This window comes from Oncorhynchus tshawytscha, linkage group LG14 (genome assembly GCF_018296145.1).
Source record: "Oncorhynchus tshawytscha isolate Ot180627B linkage group LG14, Otsh_v2.0, whole genome shotgun sequence".
NCBI lineage: Eukaryota > Metazoa > Chordata > Actinopteri > Salmoniformes > Salmonidae > Oncorhynchus > Oncorhynchus tshawytscha.
This window is the reverse complement of record NC_056442.1, coordinates 9,833,038-9,854,201: the sequence shown is the minus strand read 5'-3', so window position 1 is coordinate 9,854,201 and position 21,164 is coordinate 9,833,038. Positions and strand designations below refer to the sequence as shown.

Sequence of the window (21,164 nt, the reverse complement as noted above, 5' to 3'; positions counted from 1 at the left end):
TCTAAGTGTCACATGATCTGTCAAATGATTTCAGTATATATACACCTGTTCTGAAAGGCCCCAGAGTCTGTAACCCCACTAAGCAAGGGGAACCACCAAGCAAGGGGCACCATGAAGAGCAAGGAGCTACAAACAGGTCAGGGACAAAGTTTGAACATCCCACAGAGCACCATTAAATCCATTATTAAAAAATGGAAAGAATATGGCACCACAACAAACCTGCAAAGAGAGGGCCGCCCACCAAAACTCATGGACCAGGCAAGGAGGGCATTAATCAGAGAGGCAACAAAGAGACCAAAGATAACCCTGAAGGAGCTGCAAAGCTCCACAGCGGAGATTGGAGTATCTGTCCATAGGACCACTTTAGGCCGTACACTCCACAGAGCTGGGCTTTACGGAAGAGTGGCCAGAAAAAAGCCATTGCTTAAAGAGGCATGTTGGCAGACTCCCCCAAAATATGGAAGAAGGTACTCTGGTTAGATGAGACTAAAATTTAGCTTTTTGACCATCAAGGAAAACGCTATGTCTGGCGCAAACCCAACACCTCTCATCACCCAGAGAACATCATCTCCACAGTGAAGCATGGTGGTGGCAGCGTCATGCAGTGGGGATGAGACTTGCAGCTGTAATTGCTGCAAAAGGTGGCTCTACAAAGTATTGTTTCACAATAAAAAATATTTAGCATCTTCAAAGTGGTAGGCATGTTGTGTAAATCAAATGATACAAACCCCCCCAAAATATATTTTAATTCTAGCTTGTAAGGCAACAAAATAGGAAAAAATGGGGGGGAATGAATACTCTCGCAAGCCACTGTAGAAACTACTGAAGAGATGAGTCTTCAATGAAATCGGTTGAGACCGAGTCTGCGTCTCTCACATGGGTAGGCAGACCATTCCATAAAAATGGAGCTGTATAGGAGAAAGTCCTGCCTCCAGCTGTTTGCTTAGAAATTCTAGGGACAATAAGGAGGCCTGCGTCTTTTGATCGTAGCATACGTGTAGGTATGTACGGGGGGACCAAATCGAAAAGATAGGTATGAGCAAGCCCATGTAAATGCTTTGTAGGTTAGCAGTAAAACCTTGAAATCAGCCATAGCCTTAACAGGAAGCCAGTGTAGAGAGGCTAACACTGGAGTAATATGATACAATTTTGGGGTTCTAGTCAAGATTCTAGCAGCCGTGTTTGGCACTAATTGAAGTGTATTTATTTATCCGGGTAGCCGGAAAGTAGTCATTGCAGTAGTCTAACCTAGAAGTGACAAAATAATGGATACATTTTTCTGCATAGTTTTTGGACAGAAAGTTTCTGATTTTTGCAATGTTACGTAGATGGAAAAAAGCTGGCCTTGAAACAGTTTTGATATGTTCTTCAAAAGAGAGATCAGGGTCCAGAGTAACGCCGAGGTCCTTCACAGTTTTATTTGAGATGACTGTACAACCATCAAGATTAATTGTCAGATCCAACAAAAGATGTCTTTGTTTCTTGGGACCTAGAACTAGCATCTCTGTTTTGTCCGAGTTTAAAAGTAAAAAATTTGCCGCCATCCACTTAATTTATGTATGAATCACAGGCTTCCAGGGAGGGAAATTTTGGGGTTTCACCATGTTTCATCAAAATGTACAGTTGTGTATTGTCCGCATAGCAGTGAAAGTTAACATTATGTTTCCCGAATTACATCACCAAGAGGTAAAATATATAGTGAAAACAATAGTGGTCCTAAAACGGAACCTTGAGGAACACTGAAATATACAATTGATTTGTCAGAGGACAAACCATCCACAGAGACAAACTGAAATGTTTCCGACAGATAAGCTCTAAACCAGGCCAGAACTTGTCCATGTAGACCAATTTGGGTGTCCGATCTCTCCAAAGGAATGTGGTGATCAATGGTATCAAAAGCAGCACTAAAGTCTAGGAGCCTTGGTCTGACGCCATTAAACGGTCATTTACCACCTTCCCGAGTGCAGTCTCATTGCTATGATGGGGTCTAAAACCAGACTGAAGCTTTTCGTATACATTGTTTATCTTCAGGAAGGCAGGGAGTTGCTGCGCAACAGCTTTTCCAAAACATTTTGAGAGGAATGGGAGATTCAATATAGGCTGATAGTTTTTTTATATTTTCTGGGTCAAGGTTTGGCTTTTTCAGGGGAGGCTTTATTACTGACACATTTAGTGAGTTTGGGACACATCTGGTGGATAGTGAGCCGTTTATTATGTTCAACATAAGAGGGCCAAACACAGGAAGCAGCTCTTTCAGTAGTTTGGTTGGAATAGGGTCCAGTATGCAGCTTGAAGTTTTAGAGGCCATGACTATTTTCATCAATGTGCCAAGAGATATAGTATTAAAAAACTTGAGTGTCTCCCTTGATCCTAGGTCCTGGCAGTGTTGTGCAGACTCAGGACAACTGAGCTTTGGAGAAATACGCAGATTTAAAGAGGACTCTGTAATTTGTTTTCTAATGATCATGAGTTCATGAATGTATCACTGCTGAAGTGAAAGCCATCCTCTCTTGGGGAATGCTGCATTTTAGTTAGCTTTGCGACAGTATCAAAAATACATTTTGGATTGTTCTTATTCTCCTCAATTAAGTTGGAAAAATAGGGTGATCGAGCACCAGTGAGGACTCTTCGATACTGCACGGTACTGTCTTTCCAAGCTAATCATAAGACTTCCAGTTTGGTGTAGCGCCATTTCCGTTGCAATTTTCTGGAAGCTTGCTTCAGGGCTCGGGTATTTTCTGTGTACATGGTCCTTTGCTGTTGTTCTGGGATTGATTGGCACTTTTCATACCAAAGTATGTTCATCTCTAGGAGACAGAACGCGTCTCCTTCCTGAGCGGTATGACGGCTGCGTGGTCCCGTGGTGTTTATACTTGCATACTATTGTTTGTACAGATGAACCTTCAGGTGTTTGGAAATGGTTCATCCTTGGGAGCAAGACTTGTGGAGGTCTACAATTTTTTTTCTGGGGTCTTGGTTGATTTCTTTTGATTTTCCCATGATGTCAAGCAAAGAGGCACTGAGTTTGAAGGTAGGCCTTGAAATACATCCACACGTACACCTCCAGTTGACTCAAATGATGTCAATTAGCCTATCAGAAGCTTCTAAAACCATGACATAATTTTCTGGAATTTTCCAAGCTGTTTAAAGACAGTCAACTTAGTGATCAGTGATTAGTTCATTGACTATAACTGCCTTGGAAGTGAGGTATCTAACATTAATTAGCCCTATTTTGAGATGTGAGGCATCACAATCTCTTTCAATAATGACAGGAATGGAGGAGGTCTTTATTCCAGTGAGGTTGCTAAGGCGAACACAGCCATGTTTAGTTTTGCCCAACCTAGATCGAGGCACAGACACGGTCTCAATGGGGATAGCTGAGCTGACTACACTGACTGTGCTAATGGCAGACTCCACTAAACTGGCAGGGTGGCTAACAGCCTGCTGCCTGGCCTGCACCCTATTTCATTGTGGAGCTAGTGGAGTTAGAGCCCTGTCTATGTTGGTAGATAAGATGAGAGCACTCCTCAGTAGGCCAGGCATGGTCCTGTTTGTGGGTGAGTGGTGTTGACATGTAGGTTTGGTAATATCTCTTGACTTTTTCTGATGAAATTATATACCAATGTATGATAAGCCATCAGTTAAGAAGTATGAGCTGAGTTTGTTTAATATATTGAGTACTAAAAATAGGATTTGAGAATAATAATAATATTGTTCTGTTGCAGGTGGGCACCATGAGACATCCATATTCATTGACGGTAACGAGTTCTGGTTTGTGACGGAACCAAAGCTGCCATATGAGGAGGCTAGTTTGTACTGCAACAGCAACGGCAGCAAGTTGGCAGCACCACAAAGCTCCAACGCAGCCATACAGATCCATAATAATCTGCCACAGGTACAGAATAGTGCAATTACAGTACCGCAGTGAATAAACCAGACTTACGGTGTAAATCTAGCTAGTATAAGAAACAGTTTAAAGCTGGAATCCATAATGGTGACTGCCACGTTTTGCTTTTAGTATTACAACAACAAACACAGTTCTCCCCTGGCATCATTGCACTTACAATAGAACAGTAGAATATGTACTGCCATTTTTATTTTTAGCCACAATGCTGGATGTTCCTCTCTTCCGTTTCATCAACAGAACAAAAACAATAACGTGCTGGGGGCGCTGTTTGCTCTCATGCAGATTTCAGCTTTAAGGCTTGTATATCAACCCTGACTGTGATGGATATAGAGCAGTAATGGCGTGAAAGAAGGCCACTAAACTATCCTAATAAAATGAAGAGAGAGAGAGAGGGAGAGAGAGAGGGCAGCAGGGAGTGGCTTTGTTTTGTCCTAGTGTGTTTATTTATTGATTGACTTGGGACCTGATTGGGCAGATGTCGGCAGGAAAGCAGAGCTGGTGGGTGGATGTAAGAGACACTGGACACTACTTCCCCATAAGGTGAGTCATGCAGTCACATGGCAAGTCACTCCTCACCAACCAACAACCACCCCCTGACACGGTCAGACAGCAAGAGCAACACACCTTCTAAAACACTGCCTCCAAAACATGTCTTGAGATCAAAATTCCAGTCAAATATCAGTGATGTTATTGTGTGTGTCGGTTAGAGTAAAAGTGAATGACTTTCTACTCCTGTCCTCTAGGTTACCCCTTATGCAAAACTACCGGGCTACGTTCCTGGGCAGGTGTACAACCATCAGTGACAAGAACATCTTCCCAGGTGAATGAAAATGTAACTACAGTACAAAGAGTAGTTGAAATCAAGTTGTTTCCTTTAGAATCATGTAGAAAGGATTATAATGTAGGCTGTTGGTTACTAGGACACTTCCCACTGGGCACACACTAGTTGAATCAACATTGTTCAACGTAATTTGTCAACGTATTGCGACGTGGAATCAACGTGGAAAATACATTGGATTTGAAAAAAGTAATTAACCAGTACTGTTTTCATCTGATTTCAAACAGTGTTGTAAACATTGAAATTAGGGGAAAACTTAAATAAATGTACTTAACCTGACTAATAGGTTGTTACATCAATCTAATTTCAAGACATGCTAACCTCTCACTATTACAATAACTGGGGAGGTTCGCATTTTTGGGGGGTATGATACTTGTGCATCTAACTTTCTCACTCATCATTATTCACGAGATTCATTTAGGATTATCTGTGATCATGGTAGCAACCACATTAATGTAGAAGTGTTTAGAAACCTAGTATATTCTTATTTACAATACAAGTGACTCCAAAATAACACAATACAATATTTATCATACATTTTATTGGGCACAAAATAATCTGACAAATCCAAAACAAACAGCAAATGCATCCAACCAATGTGTAGAGTCACAAGCTTGATGTTGTCATTGCATGCAATGAATATGGGACCAAATACTTAACTTTTTACTACTTTAATAAGCATAAGTGAATTTGTCTCAATACTTTGGTCCTCTAAAATAGAGGGACTATGTACAAAAAGTGCTGTAATTTTGAAACGTTTCACCCGATATGGATGGAAATACCCTCAAATTGAAGCTGACTTGAACCTCATAGTCATTGTATCATTTCAAATCCAAAGTGCTGGAGTTCAGAGAAAAAAAAGAAAAATAAATGGTGTTAAGTCTCCCAATACTTTTGGAGCTCACTGAATGTTGTTCATTATATACAATAGGCCCTATATATACTATCCCAGTAGAAGATATCCTTCAAATGTTGATATTTGGTTGCGTTCTCAATTCATTATCCAGTTTGTCTACAAATGAATGATTGATATGTTGGATTCACGTCTCCATCTCAACCAACAATCTAACTTAAAGAACACCAGTAAATTTCATTTAGTCCCATTCTTGAACTTAGATTTTTGGTTCAGATGGTGAAGTGGATCCAACATATTAACTTGTAGATTTAATTTGAATTCATATATAATAAAATATCAAAAGGTAAAAGTCATGAATATCATGAATTTGGCATCGTATTTATAGAGCTAATGGTAACTACTTCTAAACTTCTAAATGTCTAAATGTGTTGTGTTTCCAAAGCTGAGCAGGGTACATTGAGGTTGGCATCTGGATGGTCGACTCATTCTCACTGAAATGCATTACCCCTCATATACCAGTAGGAGTCACTGTTCAGGCAGAAATCGTTGGACTTCGTCTTCGCATGTTATTTGAATATACCTCTTTATTTAGGTTGAAACAATGACATTGATTCAAACATACCATTTTACTATCAACATTGAAACAAGGCCAATTAAAATATGTCTAATCAAATCTAAAATTCAACAATTTCAACCACCCAATATACTGTATATTGAATATATTATTGAAACATTCTGTACGTTTTTATGTGGAATGTAACTCAATTTCAATGTATAAATAGTTCTGATTATTATGTCAATTAGATTGATGTAACAACCTGTTAGTCAGGTTAAGTACATTTATTTATACAGAACAAAAATATAAACGCAACAATTTTAAAGATTTGACTTGAGTTACAGTTCATATTGAAATCAGTCAATTGAAATAAATTCATTAGGCCCTAATCTATGGATTTCACATTTTTGGGTATAGAAATATGCATCTGTTGGTCACAGATACTTTTTTTTTTTTTGAAGTCGGTATCTGTTGTGACACCATTTGCCTCATGCAGCACAAGACATCTCCTTTGCATAGAGTTGATCAGGCTGTTGCATGTGGCCTGTGGAATGTTTCCCACTCCTCTTCAATGACTGTACGAAGTTGCTGGATATTGTCTGGAACTGGAACACGCTGTTGTACATTTAGATCCAGAGCATCCCAAACATGCTCAATGGGTGATTTGTCTGGTGAGTATGCAGGCCATGGAAGAACTGGGACATTATAAGCTTCCAGGAATTGTGTTCAGATCCTTGCGACATGGGGTAGTGCATTATCATGCTGAAACGAGGTGATGGCGGATGATGATGAATGGCACGACAATGGGCCTCAGGATCTCGTCACCGTATCTCTTTGCGTTCAAATTGCTATCGATAAAATGCAATTGTGTCCGTTGTCCATAGCGTATTCCTCCTGCCCATACCAGAACCCCATGCCACCATGGGGAACTCTGTTCACAACACTGACATACGGCAAACTGCTCACCCACACAATGCCATACACGTGGTCTGCATTCGTGAGGCCGGTTGGACGTACTGCCAAATTCTATAAGACGACTTGGAGATGGCTTATGGTAGAGAAATTAACATTACATTCTCAGGCAACAGCTCTAGTGGACATTCCTGCCGTCAGCATGCCAATTGCACACCCCTTAAAAGTTGAGACATCTTTGGAATTGTGCTGTGTCATAAAACTACACATTTTAGAGTGGCCTTTTATTGTCCCCAGCACAAGGTGCACCTGGGAAATGATAATGCTGTTTAATCAGCTTCTTGATATGCCACACCTGTCAGGTAGATGGATTATCTTGGCAAAGGAGAAATGCTCATGAACAGGGATGTAAACAAATTTGTGCACACCATTTTAGAGAAAAAATTTTTTTTGTGCGTATGGAACATTTCTGGGATCTTCTATTTCTGCTCATGAAACATGGGACCAACACTTTACATGTTGCGTTTATATTTTTGTTCAGTGTAAGTTTTACCCTAATTTCAATGTTTATAATGCTGGTTGAAAATAGTACCGGTTTGATAACTTTATTCATTTCCAATTGGTTGACACATTACGTTGAAACAATGTTGATTCAACCAATGTGTGCCCAGTGGGTTGTTACCTTTTATGGTTCAAATGTGACCGGTCACACACACACTCACTCAGACACACTCCTGCCCCTCCAGAGTACGAGTACAGCTGTGAGCTGCGGCTGCCATTCGTGTGTGAGAGACACAACACCACGGCTATAGAGACCCACTCTGGAGAGCCTCACCCCAATGGTCTGCCCTGTGAGAGCGGCTATTTACTCTTCAGGGACAAGGTCAGTCTGTCATACACACACACACACACACTGGAGACTGTCATATAGTAACAGCTGGAATGGAACGGTATAAAACACATGGAAAACAGTTGAGATACTGTTTAATTCGTTCCATTCCAGCCATAACAATGAGCCCGTCCTCTGATTTAGTCTACATACAGGTATATTCTGTGTAAGCCAGAGTGGGTGCGGTATATGGCCAATATTCCACAAATAAGGGCTGTTCTAAAGCACGACACAACGCAGAGTGCCTGGATACAGCCCTTAGCTGTGTTATATTGGCCATGTACCACAAACCCCCGAGGTGCCTTATTGCTATTATAAACTGGTTACCAACGTAATTAGAGCAGTAAAAATACATGTTTTATCATACCCGTGGTCTGAAATACCACGACTGTCAGCCACACAGCATTCAGGGCTCAATCCACCCAGTTTCTAACAATTGTTATTGAATGTTGTCATTGCCTTTTCCAGTGCTACGTGGTGATCACGCCTCTGTACGTTACTTTTCAACACGCCAACGAGCACTGTCAGTCAATGAGAGGAACTCTACTCACTATCACAGACCAAGTTGAACAGGGTGAGTAGTGAACCTTCTAGTAGATCTCTTTTACCTGTCTCTCATGTTTGTCATTGGACAACCTTCCATTCTCCTAGACATGAGATGACCAATGATTGATGTCCCTTCGATGTCAGTCTTATCCGGCGGTTGTTGACTAGTTGCGCCTATCTGTTTGTTGTGGTCAGACTTTGTGACCTCCCTGTTGCCGGCGCAGCCCCGTAAGACGTGGATTGGCCTGAAGCTCAAACAGCAGGACCCAGAGTGGGTGGATGACTCCCCGGTCTCCTACCTCAACTTTAACCCCCTGCTTCACGGCCTACGCAGGCCTATTCTCATCAACGTGAGTTCCCACTCACTTCCCTTCTCAATTCTATACAGCATGGCCACGGGGATCAGTGGGTTGAGTTATAATTTATAATTCCATCAAACCCCAGGTAGCATGTACAGTAAACATACCTCTTTTAACATTCAACTGAAACCATAGAATATTTTTACTGTAAAAATACCAGGTATACTCCCCTCATAGGGCAGTTGGTCAGAATCAGGGGTGAAAGTAAGACAGAATAGTGGAGTACCCCATACCGGGGGCTTTATTTAGTCTTAAAGCAAGGCTTTATTTAGTCTTCCAAAACAATCATCAAGTAATGACAAGAGAAGCTGCACGTCATCTAATTATGGACAAGTGGACGAACAAGTCAGCCAAAAGTCGGAAATTCTAAGGAGAAAGATATCTTGTTTTGCACCCTGTCGTTCCACCGTCCCTGAGTAACGAGAGCAGGCAGCCTACGTCAGCCTTTTTGGAGTCATTGATTGAAAATCAGATGACAACATGACTGGTTGTGTTTATGTCATATTAGAAGGTTAAAAGTTAAGACAACAAATTTTGACTATTAGGCCCATAGAGAATGAATAGGGATTCTATATGCAATTCCATGATTAGGCCAATAGAGATCCTATTACATGAATAGGGATTCTATATGCAATTCCATGATTTGGCCCATAAAAAAATAAAAATAAACACGTTCACCAATAGGTGGTCTCCATACCGGGAAGACATACAATGTTTATTTTACTACATAAACGTTACTATGATAGACTATACTAAATACCAGTCTCTAAAAAACATGTTCCACATCTGTTTCAAAGTTCAAGGTCATCATCACCTATAACTAACTCTCTGTGTCCCTGTTGTTGTTGTGTCTGTCTGCAGTTTCATGACCCAGAGAGCATGGAGCTGTGTGTCTTCATGTTCAACGACCCCAGCTCTGCTATGATGGGCTCCTGGGACTACACCCCCTGCTCTGACCAGCAGCATGTGGCCATCTGCCAGCACTACGCAGGTACACCACCGCTACCTAGCAGCAGAGGGCGCCAAACACAACCAATTATCTGTGCTTATCTTGTCCATTTTGGTGAAAGAACGGATGACGCGTGGACCCTACAGTCAGATGGCTTGTGATAGAAAGACTCTTGATATTAAGTGTCTTTTACATACAGAAATTAAGTGTATGAAGTAGACTGATATTATTGATAGTTGTTACTTGATATTGCTACTGTTTAGCGGAGTGGAAATTGTGCATATCGAATAGGGTTTGAACTCTCGCCTAAATCCCTCTCATGTTCTCAGACAAGCCAGAGGAGCCCCAGTTCCAGTTGGAGCCGTTCCAGGTCAACAATCACACCTTTAAGCTGCTTCAGAAGAACATGACGTGGCACGAGGCTCTGGCGGAGTGCAGGAACCAGAACATGGACCTGGCCAGCGTAGCCGACACCCTGCAGCAGTCAGTCCTCACCGTGCACGTCACCCGCGCACGCAGCCCCATGTGGATCGGCCTCTTCAGCGCAGACGTAAGTGGCCATAGCTTTTCACCCTAACCCGTTGGTGTTCGCAGATCTGAAAGAAAGGGATGGGTTTAAGGCAATATGGCAAAGCAAACAACCCGTAGCCCATTGGGAGGCTAGGTGGCGCCGTCACCATGTAGAATAGGTCACACCCATCCTGTTCCTTCAGTTCTGTAATCACTGAAGGATGGTGACTGATTTCATAATGACGATTTCACACATTCTACAGTGCAGGTCAGTTAGTTCTTAATTGACTTGCCTGGTTAAATTAATAAGGAACTCAACTCAGCGTTTTGTATTTTCAGGTTGGTGTCCATTACCGCTGGACAGACCACAGTCACACGGTGTTTAGTCGCTGGTCCTCAGAGCCCACCGTTGGACACTGTGTCTTCCTGGACACGGATGGCTTCTGGAAGGCTACAGAGTGTATGGAACAGTTGGCAGGGGCTATCTGCCATGTTCCACATGGTAAGACAGCAATACAGTGGCTCAGTTGGTAAGCGCTGGGGTCTTGTAATGTAATGGTCGCAGGTTCAATTCCCACAAGGATCACATACCAAAAGTGTAAGCACTTTGGATACAATTGTCTGTTAAGTGGCATAATTAAAATGAGACCGGAGGAAAATTAACCAAGCACTCTCCTCAGACAGCAACTGTGTATTTTTTTTAATGAATGAACACTTTCAATGTTTCCAGAAGAGAATGTCACCACCCATGAGGACAACGCTGTGAACTGTCCTCACAAGAGCAGCGGACCAAACTGGATCCCCTTCAAGAACAACTGCTACACCTTCCAACTGGCATCGTCCAGATGGGAAGAGTTTGACAAGGGCCAGATACTTCAGACATGCAAGAAACTGGGTAAGGAGCAGGGACACCGTTTGGCACAGACATCAGTCAGGAACCATTTATACTGTGAAGACCTCCATAAACAAGATACATATTAGAAACATGTCTTATAGTCTCAATTAGAAATGCGAAAAGAGGGAGCTCTGCTTTGGCATCAAATATAAAGACAAAGAGTGATGCTCATTGGAGAATGGGGTACAATTTATAGCAACCAAATGAAGTTGCAGCTGTGTGAAAACATCATACTTCCAAAAATCCAAGGCATTCTCTCTTGTGGAAAAGTTTTTAAAAATCCTTCATTTTAGCAGCTATTGCAGAGCAAAACATTCAAACTCACCAACGTGTAATTGCTCACCAGTCTTCTTCAGGGTTCACAGGTGCATAGTAGTGACAGGTGAAATGAATGGCCATAAATTAAAGGGCCGTGGACAATATTAACCAATAGATAATGAGGAAATAATGCCCCCACCCACCAAAAAAAATTTAAAAATAATAATACAAGTAAATCAATCAATTATAACTATTGGCCAATACAATGTTTCACACAAATAAACAACTCAAGATTAATAAAAGATATATAGGAGCAAAATCTATTTCATTGTTTAACCTTGATAGACAGTAGCTTTGAGTATGTGCATCCAGAAAGTAAAAGACACTGAAGCTTGTAATCTCCCCTCTTGTTGATGGATACCACCTCTATGGCCATGCCTTTAAGCAATTGCGGGCTACCATGGCCAGCTTGTTGGTAATGCACGGCCGTGGGATAATTGTCATTCACTGTTTTGATGGCATATTTATGTTCTGCCAGTCTGTCTTTTAGCGTTCTTTTTTGTGCGACTAATATAAAAACAACATCACGGGCACTCCAACCTATAAACAACAAACGCAGGGATGCAATTCACAAAAGATTGGATCTGGTAAGTTATTTTCTTGTGTCATTGAACGTCTTGTTTTTTTTTTTTAAATGTTGGGGCGGTGGTTGCAGTGTCCGCACAGAAAGGTGCCAGTGGGTTGGGAAAGCCCGTTGGCTTTGACTGTGGGGGGAGTTTGTGCCTGCACCAGCTTCTCCCTTCGGGTTGGAGCGCGTCTAGATGAAAAGCATGGAAGCTCAGTGAAAACTTCACCTAATGCAGGGTCACTTTTTATGTTACTCCAATTCTGTTTGATGATATTCTTTATTTGAGATGCCTCTCTGCTGTACTGGGTAACAAAGTAGATTTGGTTGGACTTTTGGGGCCTTTGTTATTGTCTGAGCATATTTTCTCTTTTCATGGCCTCTGTGTGGAGCTGTAGCAGTTCATTTCCAGATGATCGAAACAGCAAAATTACGTCATCTGTATCTTCCGAACCACATGATTTTATCAAAAAATTGATTAAGAGGATAACAAAAACAAATCTCTCCAACCATAGTCCTTAAAAACACATTTGCGTAGTTGGGTGCAAAACGGGCGGCCATTACTGTCCATTTGACTTGTCTGTAGAGTTGGTCCTGAAAAAGAACGTTATTGTTTAGTGCTCGCTCTGTTTGAGAGAGTCTGGGGTTGCGCTTCCCTCTGGCCTGAGTTGAAGATGGTGTTTTAGAGCCTCGAGACCCTCACTGTTTACTAAACTCAGCAAAAAAAGATCATTAGTAAAAATCCAAATAACTTCACAGATCTTCATTGTAAACGGTTTAAACTCTGTTTCCCATGCTTGTTCAATGAACCATAACAATTAATGAACATGCACCATTGGAACGGTCGTTAAGACACTAACAGCTTACAGACGGTAGGCAATTAAGGTCACAGTTAGGAAAACCTAGGACACTAAAGAGGCCTTTCCACTGACTCTGAAAAACACCAAAAGAAAGATGCCCATGGTCCCTGCTCATCTGCGTGAACGTGCCTTAGGCATACTGCAAGGAGGCATGAGGCCTGCAGATGTGGCCAGGGAAATGAATTGCAATGTCCATACTGTGAGATGCCTAAGACAGTGCTACAGAGAGACAGGACTGACAGCTGATCATCCTCGCAGTGGCAGACCACGTGTAACAACACCTGCGCAGGATTGGTACATCCAAACATCACACCTGCAGGACAGGTACAGGATGGCAACAACAATTGCCCGAGTTACACCAGGAACGCACAATCCCTCCATCAGGGCTCAGACTGTCCGCAATAGGCTGAGAGAGGCTGGACTGAGGGCTTGTAGGACTGTTGTAAGGCAGGTCCTCACCAGACATCACAAACCCACCGTCGCTGGATTCCACCGTCGCTGGATTGCATTACAGGGAAGACATCCTTCTCCCTCATGTGGTACCCTTCCTGCAGGCTCATCCTGACATGACCCTCCCATTGAGCACGTCTGGGACCTGTTGGATCGGAGGGTGAGGTCTAGGGCCATTCCCCCCAAAAAATGTCTGTGAACTTGCAGGTGCCTTGGTGGAAGAGTGGGGTAACATCTCACAGCAAGAACTGGCAAATCTGGTGCAGTCCATGAGGAGGAGATGCACTGCAGTACTTAATGCAGCTGGTGGCCACACCAGATACTGACTGTTTATTTTGATTTTGAGGGACACGTTATTTTGAGGGACACATTATTCCATTTCTGTTAGTCACATGTCTGTGGAACTTGTTCAGTCTGTCTCAGTTGTTGAATCTTGTTATGTTCATATGAATATTTACACATGTTAAATTTGCTGAAAATAAACGCAGCTGACAGTGAGAGGACGTTTCTTTTTTTGCTGAGTTTATATCCCAAATGTCAGACACATTCTATGGGAAGAGAGACTGCAGATTCTTTCAAACAATTGTATTATAAGATTTGCAAAAATGAAGCAATCAACCATCCGTAAGAATAGTCCGAGTTGAAAGCTCAACGGACAGAGTTGTCTCTCAGCTTTTATTTAAAAAAGTCCGACCTCTATGTGGCTGTTAGCAGATGTGTGCAAACAGGGGTGGGGAGCATAGTGTATAAAAGGCGTTTAGCTTGTCTGTGTAGATTAAGATAGCTGATGTTGACCACCATTGTCTGTTCCTTTCTGCATGTTTCCATCGAGAGGAGATCCTACAGACAGTACAAACGGGATGTCACATACTGCGGTCGCACCCGGCTCTTATCTGTACGCCCAGAGTTATAATCAAGTCACACAAGACAACAAGCCTGCATCAGGGGAAAAAACACTACCATAAAACAATGGACAATTCTCTAAGTAAAAACAGCATAGTATGTTTAATTTTGTAATTTTCCATGACATGTTTCATACAGTATTTTCCACGGGATTACAAGTTGCAGTTCTTGACACAAACCGGCACTTACAGTAGAAGTCGGAAGTTTACATACACCTTAGCCAAATTAAAACTCAGTTTTCACAATTCCTGACATTTAATCCTAGTAAAAATTCCCTGTCTTAGGTCAGTTAGGATCACCACTTTATTTTAAGAATGTGAAATGTCAGAATAATAGTAGAGTGATTTATTTCAGCTTTTATTTCTTTCATCACATTCCCAGTGGGTCAGATGTTTACATACACTCAATTAGTATTTGGTAGCTTTCCACAAGCTTCCCACATAAGTTGGGTGAATTTTGGCCCATTCCTCCTGACAGAGCTGGTGTAACTGAGTCAGGTTTGTAGGCCTCCTTGCTCACACACGCTTTTTCAGTTCTGCTCACACATTTTCTATGGGATTGAGGTCAGGGCTTTGTGATGGCCACTCCAATACCTTGACTTTGTGTCATGCACAAAGTAATGTCCCAACCGACTTGCCAAAACTATAGTTCGTTAACAAGAAATGGGTGGAGTGGTTGAAAAACGAGTTCTAATGATTCCAACCTAAGTGTATGTAAACATCCGACTTCAACTATGCATTTATTGTCTTGCCCATTCACCCTCTGGATGGCACACATACACAATCCAATTAATTGTCAAAAAGGCTTAGAAATCCTTCTTTAACCTTTCTCCTCCTCTTCATCTATACTGATCGAAGGGATCATATAAGGGATCGTAGCTTTCACCTGGACAGTCTATGTCATGGAAAGAGCAGGTGTTCTTAATGTTTTATATACTCCTGTGTACAGCCTTTTTAACTTTTCCACAAGAGAAAGTGCCTTGGATATTTGTTTAAATATGATGTTTTTACATAGCTGCAACTTAATGTGGTCGCTATAAGTCTCAATGAGACTTTTTAGAGATTTTTTTTTTTTAAATGACATTGATGCCTGGTCAAAACAGACTTCTTCTGTGGTCTGATTTGAAGGTGTTTATTCATTAAACATACACACCGCTTATGTACGAGTAATAAAGTCTTTATGAAGTGTTATTGGTTGATGTTCTCCTCAGCTCCTGATGCAGACATCCTGACCATCAGGAACGTAGTGGAGAATGTGTTTGTGAAGGAGCAGCTCCTTCCCTTCAAAGACCTGGTGCAGTTTGTCTGGCTAGGGGTGTTCAACGATGACAACGGTGAGTGGACTGGACCGGGTTCCCCATATTCATCTCCCCAACACTCAGCATGGACAGTGTGTCCTTATGTTTGATCTGCTGTTTGGACTTTCATATTATCATTCATTGCCCTGCATTATGAGGAGACGCTGAATTGGATCCTTGTAAAATGTCTACTGTATCATCAAGTCTGAAGCTTACTCACTGATCGTTGTTCTATGATTGTGTGATAAAACATGTCATAAATGTGTAATGTCAAGAGGTTGCTCCTGTCTTTGGTAGATAACCAGATGAAGTGGTATGACGGTACCAACGTCCAGTACTCTAACTGGGTCGATGGAAGACCAAGCTTCTCAGCCAGCGATGAGTTCATGGCAGGTCTCAACACTGACGGAGTCTGGAAGATATTCACTAACAAACACCACTTCAGTTCCTTCAAGCAGAGAAGCATCGTGGCCTGCAAACTGGATAAAGGTTGGTAGACCCCATTCAGACAAACATACTTCACCCATTCACAAGGAGTACTATCATTATTTTATTTTGTTACGATGAAATCATCAATTTTGCACTTGATTGACTCTATTAAGCCGTTTTCTTCGTCCCCGAGACTCTAAGGACCAATACAATCAGTCGGCCAGGGACTTTGAGCGCTATGGCAACCTGAGCTACCACGTGATAACCAGGAAGTTGAGCTGGTTCCAGGCCCTGGAGGAGTGTGGCCGCGGCAACGGACACCTGGCCAGCGTGCATGGCACCAGGCACAACGCTCACATAGAGCTTATCGCCAAGCGAGACGGCTTCCCGCTGTGGATCGGTCTGTCCAGTCAGGATGTAAGGGAGCTCAGCCACAATGCCACTAACACGGCGGCCATTTGTATTGAGAATAACGCCATCTTTTGCAGAAATTTAGCTCAGAGCACTAAACGTCAGTTAGACACTAAATTCAACATTTTCTAAGCACCTCCAGTGTGAAGTTTGTTGAGTAATACTGCATCCCCCTCCCCTCTCTGCGCAGGCTAGTGGCTCTCAGTCTTATGAGTGGTCCGATGGGACTAAGTATCACTACAGTCAGGCGGGACTCTCTGACACTGTTGTCACGTCCAGCTCAGACCCTCAGAGTGTCTGTGTGTACATCACTCCCCATGGCACCTGGATGAGAATGGACTGCAATGCCAAGCTGGACGGAGCCATCTGCTACAACACAACCGTCACCACCCCCACTCAGAGTAAGACCCAGTCCTATTACAACAATGCCATCACCACCCCTATTAGAATTATATCACCACCCCCAGTACCTAGCCTATTAGAATTACATCCCCACTCAAGAGTAAGATCCAGTCCTACAGTCCTAGTACCTAGCCTATTAGAATTACATCCCCACTCAAGAGTAAGATCCAGTCCTACAGTCCTAGTACCTAGCCTATTAGAATTACATCCCCACTCAGAGTAAGACCCAGTCCTACAGTCATAGTACCTAGCCTATTAGTATTACATCACCACCCCCACTCAGAGTAAGACCCAGTCCTACAGGCCTAGTACCTAGCCTATTAATATTACATCACCACTCAGAGTAAGACCCAGTCCTACAGTCTTAGTACCTAGCATATTAGTATTACATCACCACTCAGAGTAAGACCCTGTCCTACAGTCTTAGTACCTAGCCTATTAGTATTACATCACCACTCAGAGTAAGACCCTGTCCTACAGTCTTAGTACCTAGCCTATTAGTATTTATTTATTATACACACAACTTGAATTCTAGTGTAAAGAAGACGTTGATGTCAGTGGGCGATCTGAGCCGAATTTGTTGCAGAGGTTTACACACCAATCTTTTAAGATCCCATAAAATAAATCTGTTAAATTTGTTTGTCTGAATCAGGATCGAACCTCGCAGCTCCCCAGGTGGCCAACAACTGCCCTCAGAACAGTGGCTCTCAGAACAGTGGCTCTAAGTGGGTTGAGCACCAGGACCACTGCTATGCTTTTGACATGACCTTCTATAACTACTCTGTGTACAGCATGGAGGATGCCAAGAGCATCTGTGAAAGGCTTGGTAAGTCACCCACTAGCTCTCCTATTTGACACGTATATATTTCTGTATTACTGTGTATAAGTTGTATTGAACATTGTATTATTGCAGCGTCTTGGGTTAGGTTGTTATGGTAAGAGAATGGTTTCCCTATAACCAACCCGATTTAAATACATTTTTTAAATATTTACTCTAAACCGGTAGTTTGGTTCCTGGATGCTGATTATCTGACAGCTATGGTATATCAGATATTGTAAACTGAGTGGTTTGAGCCCTGAATGCTGATTGGCTGACAGCCATGGTATATCAGTCCTCATACCACGGGTATGACAAAAAAATACTTTTCACTGTTCGAGCGGCAGGTAGCCTACGAGGTTAGAGCGTTGGGCCAGTAACTGAAAGGTTTCTGGTTTGAATACCAGAGCTGACAGGGTAAAATAAATATGAAATCAAATCTGTCGCTGTACCCTTGTGCAAGGTACTTAACCCTAATTGTTTCAGTAGTGTTGTACAATGGCAACCCTGGTCAGGAGGAGTTGGGATATGCAAAAAAAACAAAATTTCCATTACAGACTTGTGTGTAACAGGACAAATATAAGCGCCCTCCAAATGATTATTCAAATTACGTTGGTAACCAGTTTATAATAGCAATAAGGCACCTCGGGGTTTGTGGTATATAGCTAATATACGACGGCTTTGGGCTTTGTCCAGGTACTCTGCGTTGTGTCTCGCTTAAGAACAGCCCTTAACCATGGTATATTGGCCATATACCACACCCCCTCGGGCCTTATTGGTTAATTAGTACACCACGATCAGATCAGGTGGTTTCTTACTTACAGTACAGTACATGTATGCCTTCTTTTTGCCTTTGATTGACAGATGCACAGCTGCTGACCATAATGACCAAAGAGGAGAATGACTTTGTCTCTGGCTACATGGCAGACAACCCTCTCATCACCAGTAGGGTGTGGCTCGGCATGGACCTGGACAAACAAGGTAAAGTGACCTGACCCGTACAATAGGATAGGCTTGTTACTTATTACTATATGCGGATGTTATTAGACATGATATTTATATTGGACAGTAGTCTCCATCTTACGAAGTTCTGTGTGCACTTCATTTGGAAAGTCAGGCACTTTAAAATACATAAAGATCCTACATGCCAATACAGTACATTATACTCAAATAAAGTTGTCTATTTTAACTCAGCATCGAATCAGTAATGCTTCTGTGTTTCCTCTGTCTTCCAGGTCAGCCAGTGGGCTGGGTGGACGGTTCCTCTCTGGCCTTCTCTAACTGGGAGACCAACGGTTCTGCTAGTGGGGTGAAGACAGCGACCCAGCAGAACCCCTGTGCTGTCATGGTGTCTGCCGACGGAGGCATCTGGAGCAGAGTCAGCTGCAAGGACAGCCACAGCCGCATCGTCTGCAAAGTACCCACACGTGAGTACAATAGTGCAATGTTTTTTTACTACGTGGATAGCAGCATGCTCTGGTGACTGCTCCAAGCTAATGCATGTAACAAGAGTTGATTTATATATAGCTCATAGATTTCCCCGGCTTCACTATGGTTATTATATATTTGTAAACATTGATGTGCTTGAAACAGGGACTTTCTTGGCCAGTTTGGAGATGTGTTTCTGACTGGCTGTGTTGTCTCCAGGGTCAGGGAGCGCCCCGGTGGTGCTGGTCTTCTTCCTGGTCGTCCTCACCTCTCTCCTGGCGGCAATCGGCTTCGTCGTTTATAAGAAGAGCAGGGCCAGATTCAACTCCACCGTGCGCTACAGGAGAACCATTGATGATGCTGACAGCACTAGTATTATGGATGCAGAGTGAGACTTGTCTTGACTTCATCTATGCAGTTTAAAGAAGCAGTTATGTGCCTACAGTATGGAAATATTATGCAGCAAACTGAAACCTGGCTTCCGTTTCATTTAATTTATTTGTATAAATTTCCAAGCAGTTTTTTTTTGTATTTTCTGCAATATTGTAAATATTGGCAAAAGGATTGTGAAAGTCCCCAAACTAGCGTTTGTTTTGTTGAACTTTGTGATTTTAAAGAAAGAGCTGCCACATTGAACAGTTGCTGCAGGGTTGGACTTTGTGATTTTAAAGAAAGAGCTGCCACATTGAACAGTTGCTGCAGGGTTGAACTTTGTGATTTTAAAGAAAGAGCTGCCACATTGAACAGTTGCTGCAGGGTTGGACTTTGTGATTTTAAAGAAAGAGCTGCCACATTGAACAGTTGCTGCAGGGTTGGACTTTGTGATTTTAAAGAAAGAGCTGCCACATTGAACAGTTGCTGCAGGGTTGAACTTTGTGATTTTAAAGAAAGAGCTGCCACATTGAACAGTTGCTGCAGGGTTGGACTTTGGGTTGACAAAAAAGGCACTGGATACGTGATGCTTGTTGTCAGGGTATTTTTCCTTCTCGGAAGCACTGTTTTTCTGTTTTCACTCTGACTATTTTGTGATGGAGGAAGACGTGCTTTTCTCTGATGGTCATCGAACGAAAGAAGAAACAACTGCATCATGGCACTGTTATTAATAGAACTATAATCTTTATTAGCTCGGCATAGTTTCTTACAATTATTTACAGTCTAATACAAGTAGTCGAGCTAATGCAGTCCAACAGACGTCCTTAGAGAATTTGGATAGTGGCATGCATTCTCATTTGCCATTTCAACTACAAGCAATTCATCCCAACTGTAAATGCCATTGATGCATTGGTTTCTGTTTTGTCATTATGACTAACCTCCCTCTCCTATGCACTCAAACTCCTCAGAACATTTGCACTTTAAATTGAAATGGTTGTGTGAATAATGCCTTTCGCAGTTGTTTCAAAGGTCGCTACTGGCTGAGGCCTCAAACTGCACACACAGCTGCTGTAAATGCTTTGTAAATATACAAAATGTATTTTATTTTTACATTTTATTTTGGAGAATCTTAACCAAAGATTTTTTTTTTTTAAATTCTTGTGAATGTTAATAACCTGGACATTCCTCTAGACTTTATTTGGATCTGCCTTACAACAATGCTTGTTAACTAGGATTTCCATTCTCAAATGTTCCAACATTCATATTTACATTGGTCCCAAGCAGACCATCCACTCTGGTCAAATATGGTCATGGTCTTCCAATAAAAAAGGTTTGTCTTTAAGGGCTGGATCATGTCATTTTTGTTGTTGAGGAAATGAAGATGTCAGACTTGGGTATCACTGTGACCTACCACAACTTGCATGAGCTTCGTTGAGGGAAGCAGAGAGGACAAGGAATTGAGGAAGGAATAATTGAGAAAGCCCTGGGATTTGGCTCAGGAGTTCCCCTAATTTAGACTGGGATTCAATCTAAGGCGCTTACAAAGCTACTGTACAACCTGGATTGAATCCCTGCCTCAAATCAAGGATCGCGTTCCCCTGCCACAACTGTGTAGTCGGGCACCAGGCTGCTAGAGGATGTGGTTAGCTGATATGTAAAAACCCTAGCCAGGCATGTGTCCACATCTGAGCAGAG

The 21,164-nt window shown here is 42.2% G+C and overlaps 1 protein-coding gene across 1 annotated transcript in view; it reads left to right on the top strand.

Annotated features, from left to right (window-relative positions):
• The window catches only part of LOC112266505 (lymphocyte antigen 75-like), a 38,844-nt gene extending 18,033 nt beyond the window's left edge, over nt 1-20,811 (top strand). The window contains exons 17-34 of the mRNA XM_042297006.1: nt 3,726-3,895; nt 4,383-4,447; nt 4,651-4,727; nt 7,816-7,952; nt 8,427-8,532; nt 8,700-8,854; nt 9,725-9,854; nt 10,142-10,362; nt 10,662-10,824; nt 11,053-11,217; nt 15,524-15,646; nt 15,908-16,099; nt 16,233-16,456; nt 16,641-16,851; nt 17,505-17,678; nt 18,534-18,650; nt 18,905-19,096; nt 19,317-20,811. Of these exons, the coding sequence (XP_042152940.1) occupies nt 3,726-3,895; nt 4,383-4,447; nt 4,651-4,727; nt 7,816-7,952; nt 8,427-8,532; nt 8,700-8,854; nt 9,725-9,854; nt 10,142-10,362; nt 10,662-10,824; nt 11,053-11,217; nt 15,524-15,646; nt 15,908-16,099; nt 16,233-16,456; nt 16,641-16,851; nt 17,505-17,678; nt 18,534-18,650; nt 18,905-19,096; nt 19,317-19,489 (2,795 nt within the window). The 3' untranslated portion in view covers nt 19,490-20,811. The remainder of the gene's footprint in view (nt 1-3,725; nt 3,896-4,382; nt 4,448-4,650; nt 4,728-7,815; nt 7,953-8,426; nt 8,533-8,699; nt 8,855-9,724; nt 9,855-10,141; nt 10,363-10,661; nt 10,825-11,052; nt 11,218-15,523; nt 15,647-15,907; nt 16,100-16,232; nt 16,457-16,640; nt 16,852-17,504; nt 17,679-18,533; nt 18,651-18,904; nt 19,097-19,316) is intronic.
• Nucleotides 20,812-21,164: the final 353 nt, after the last annotated feature.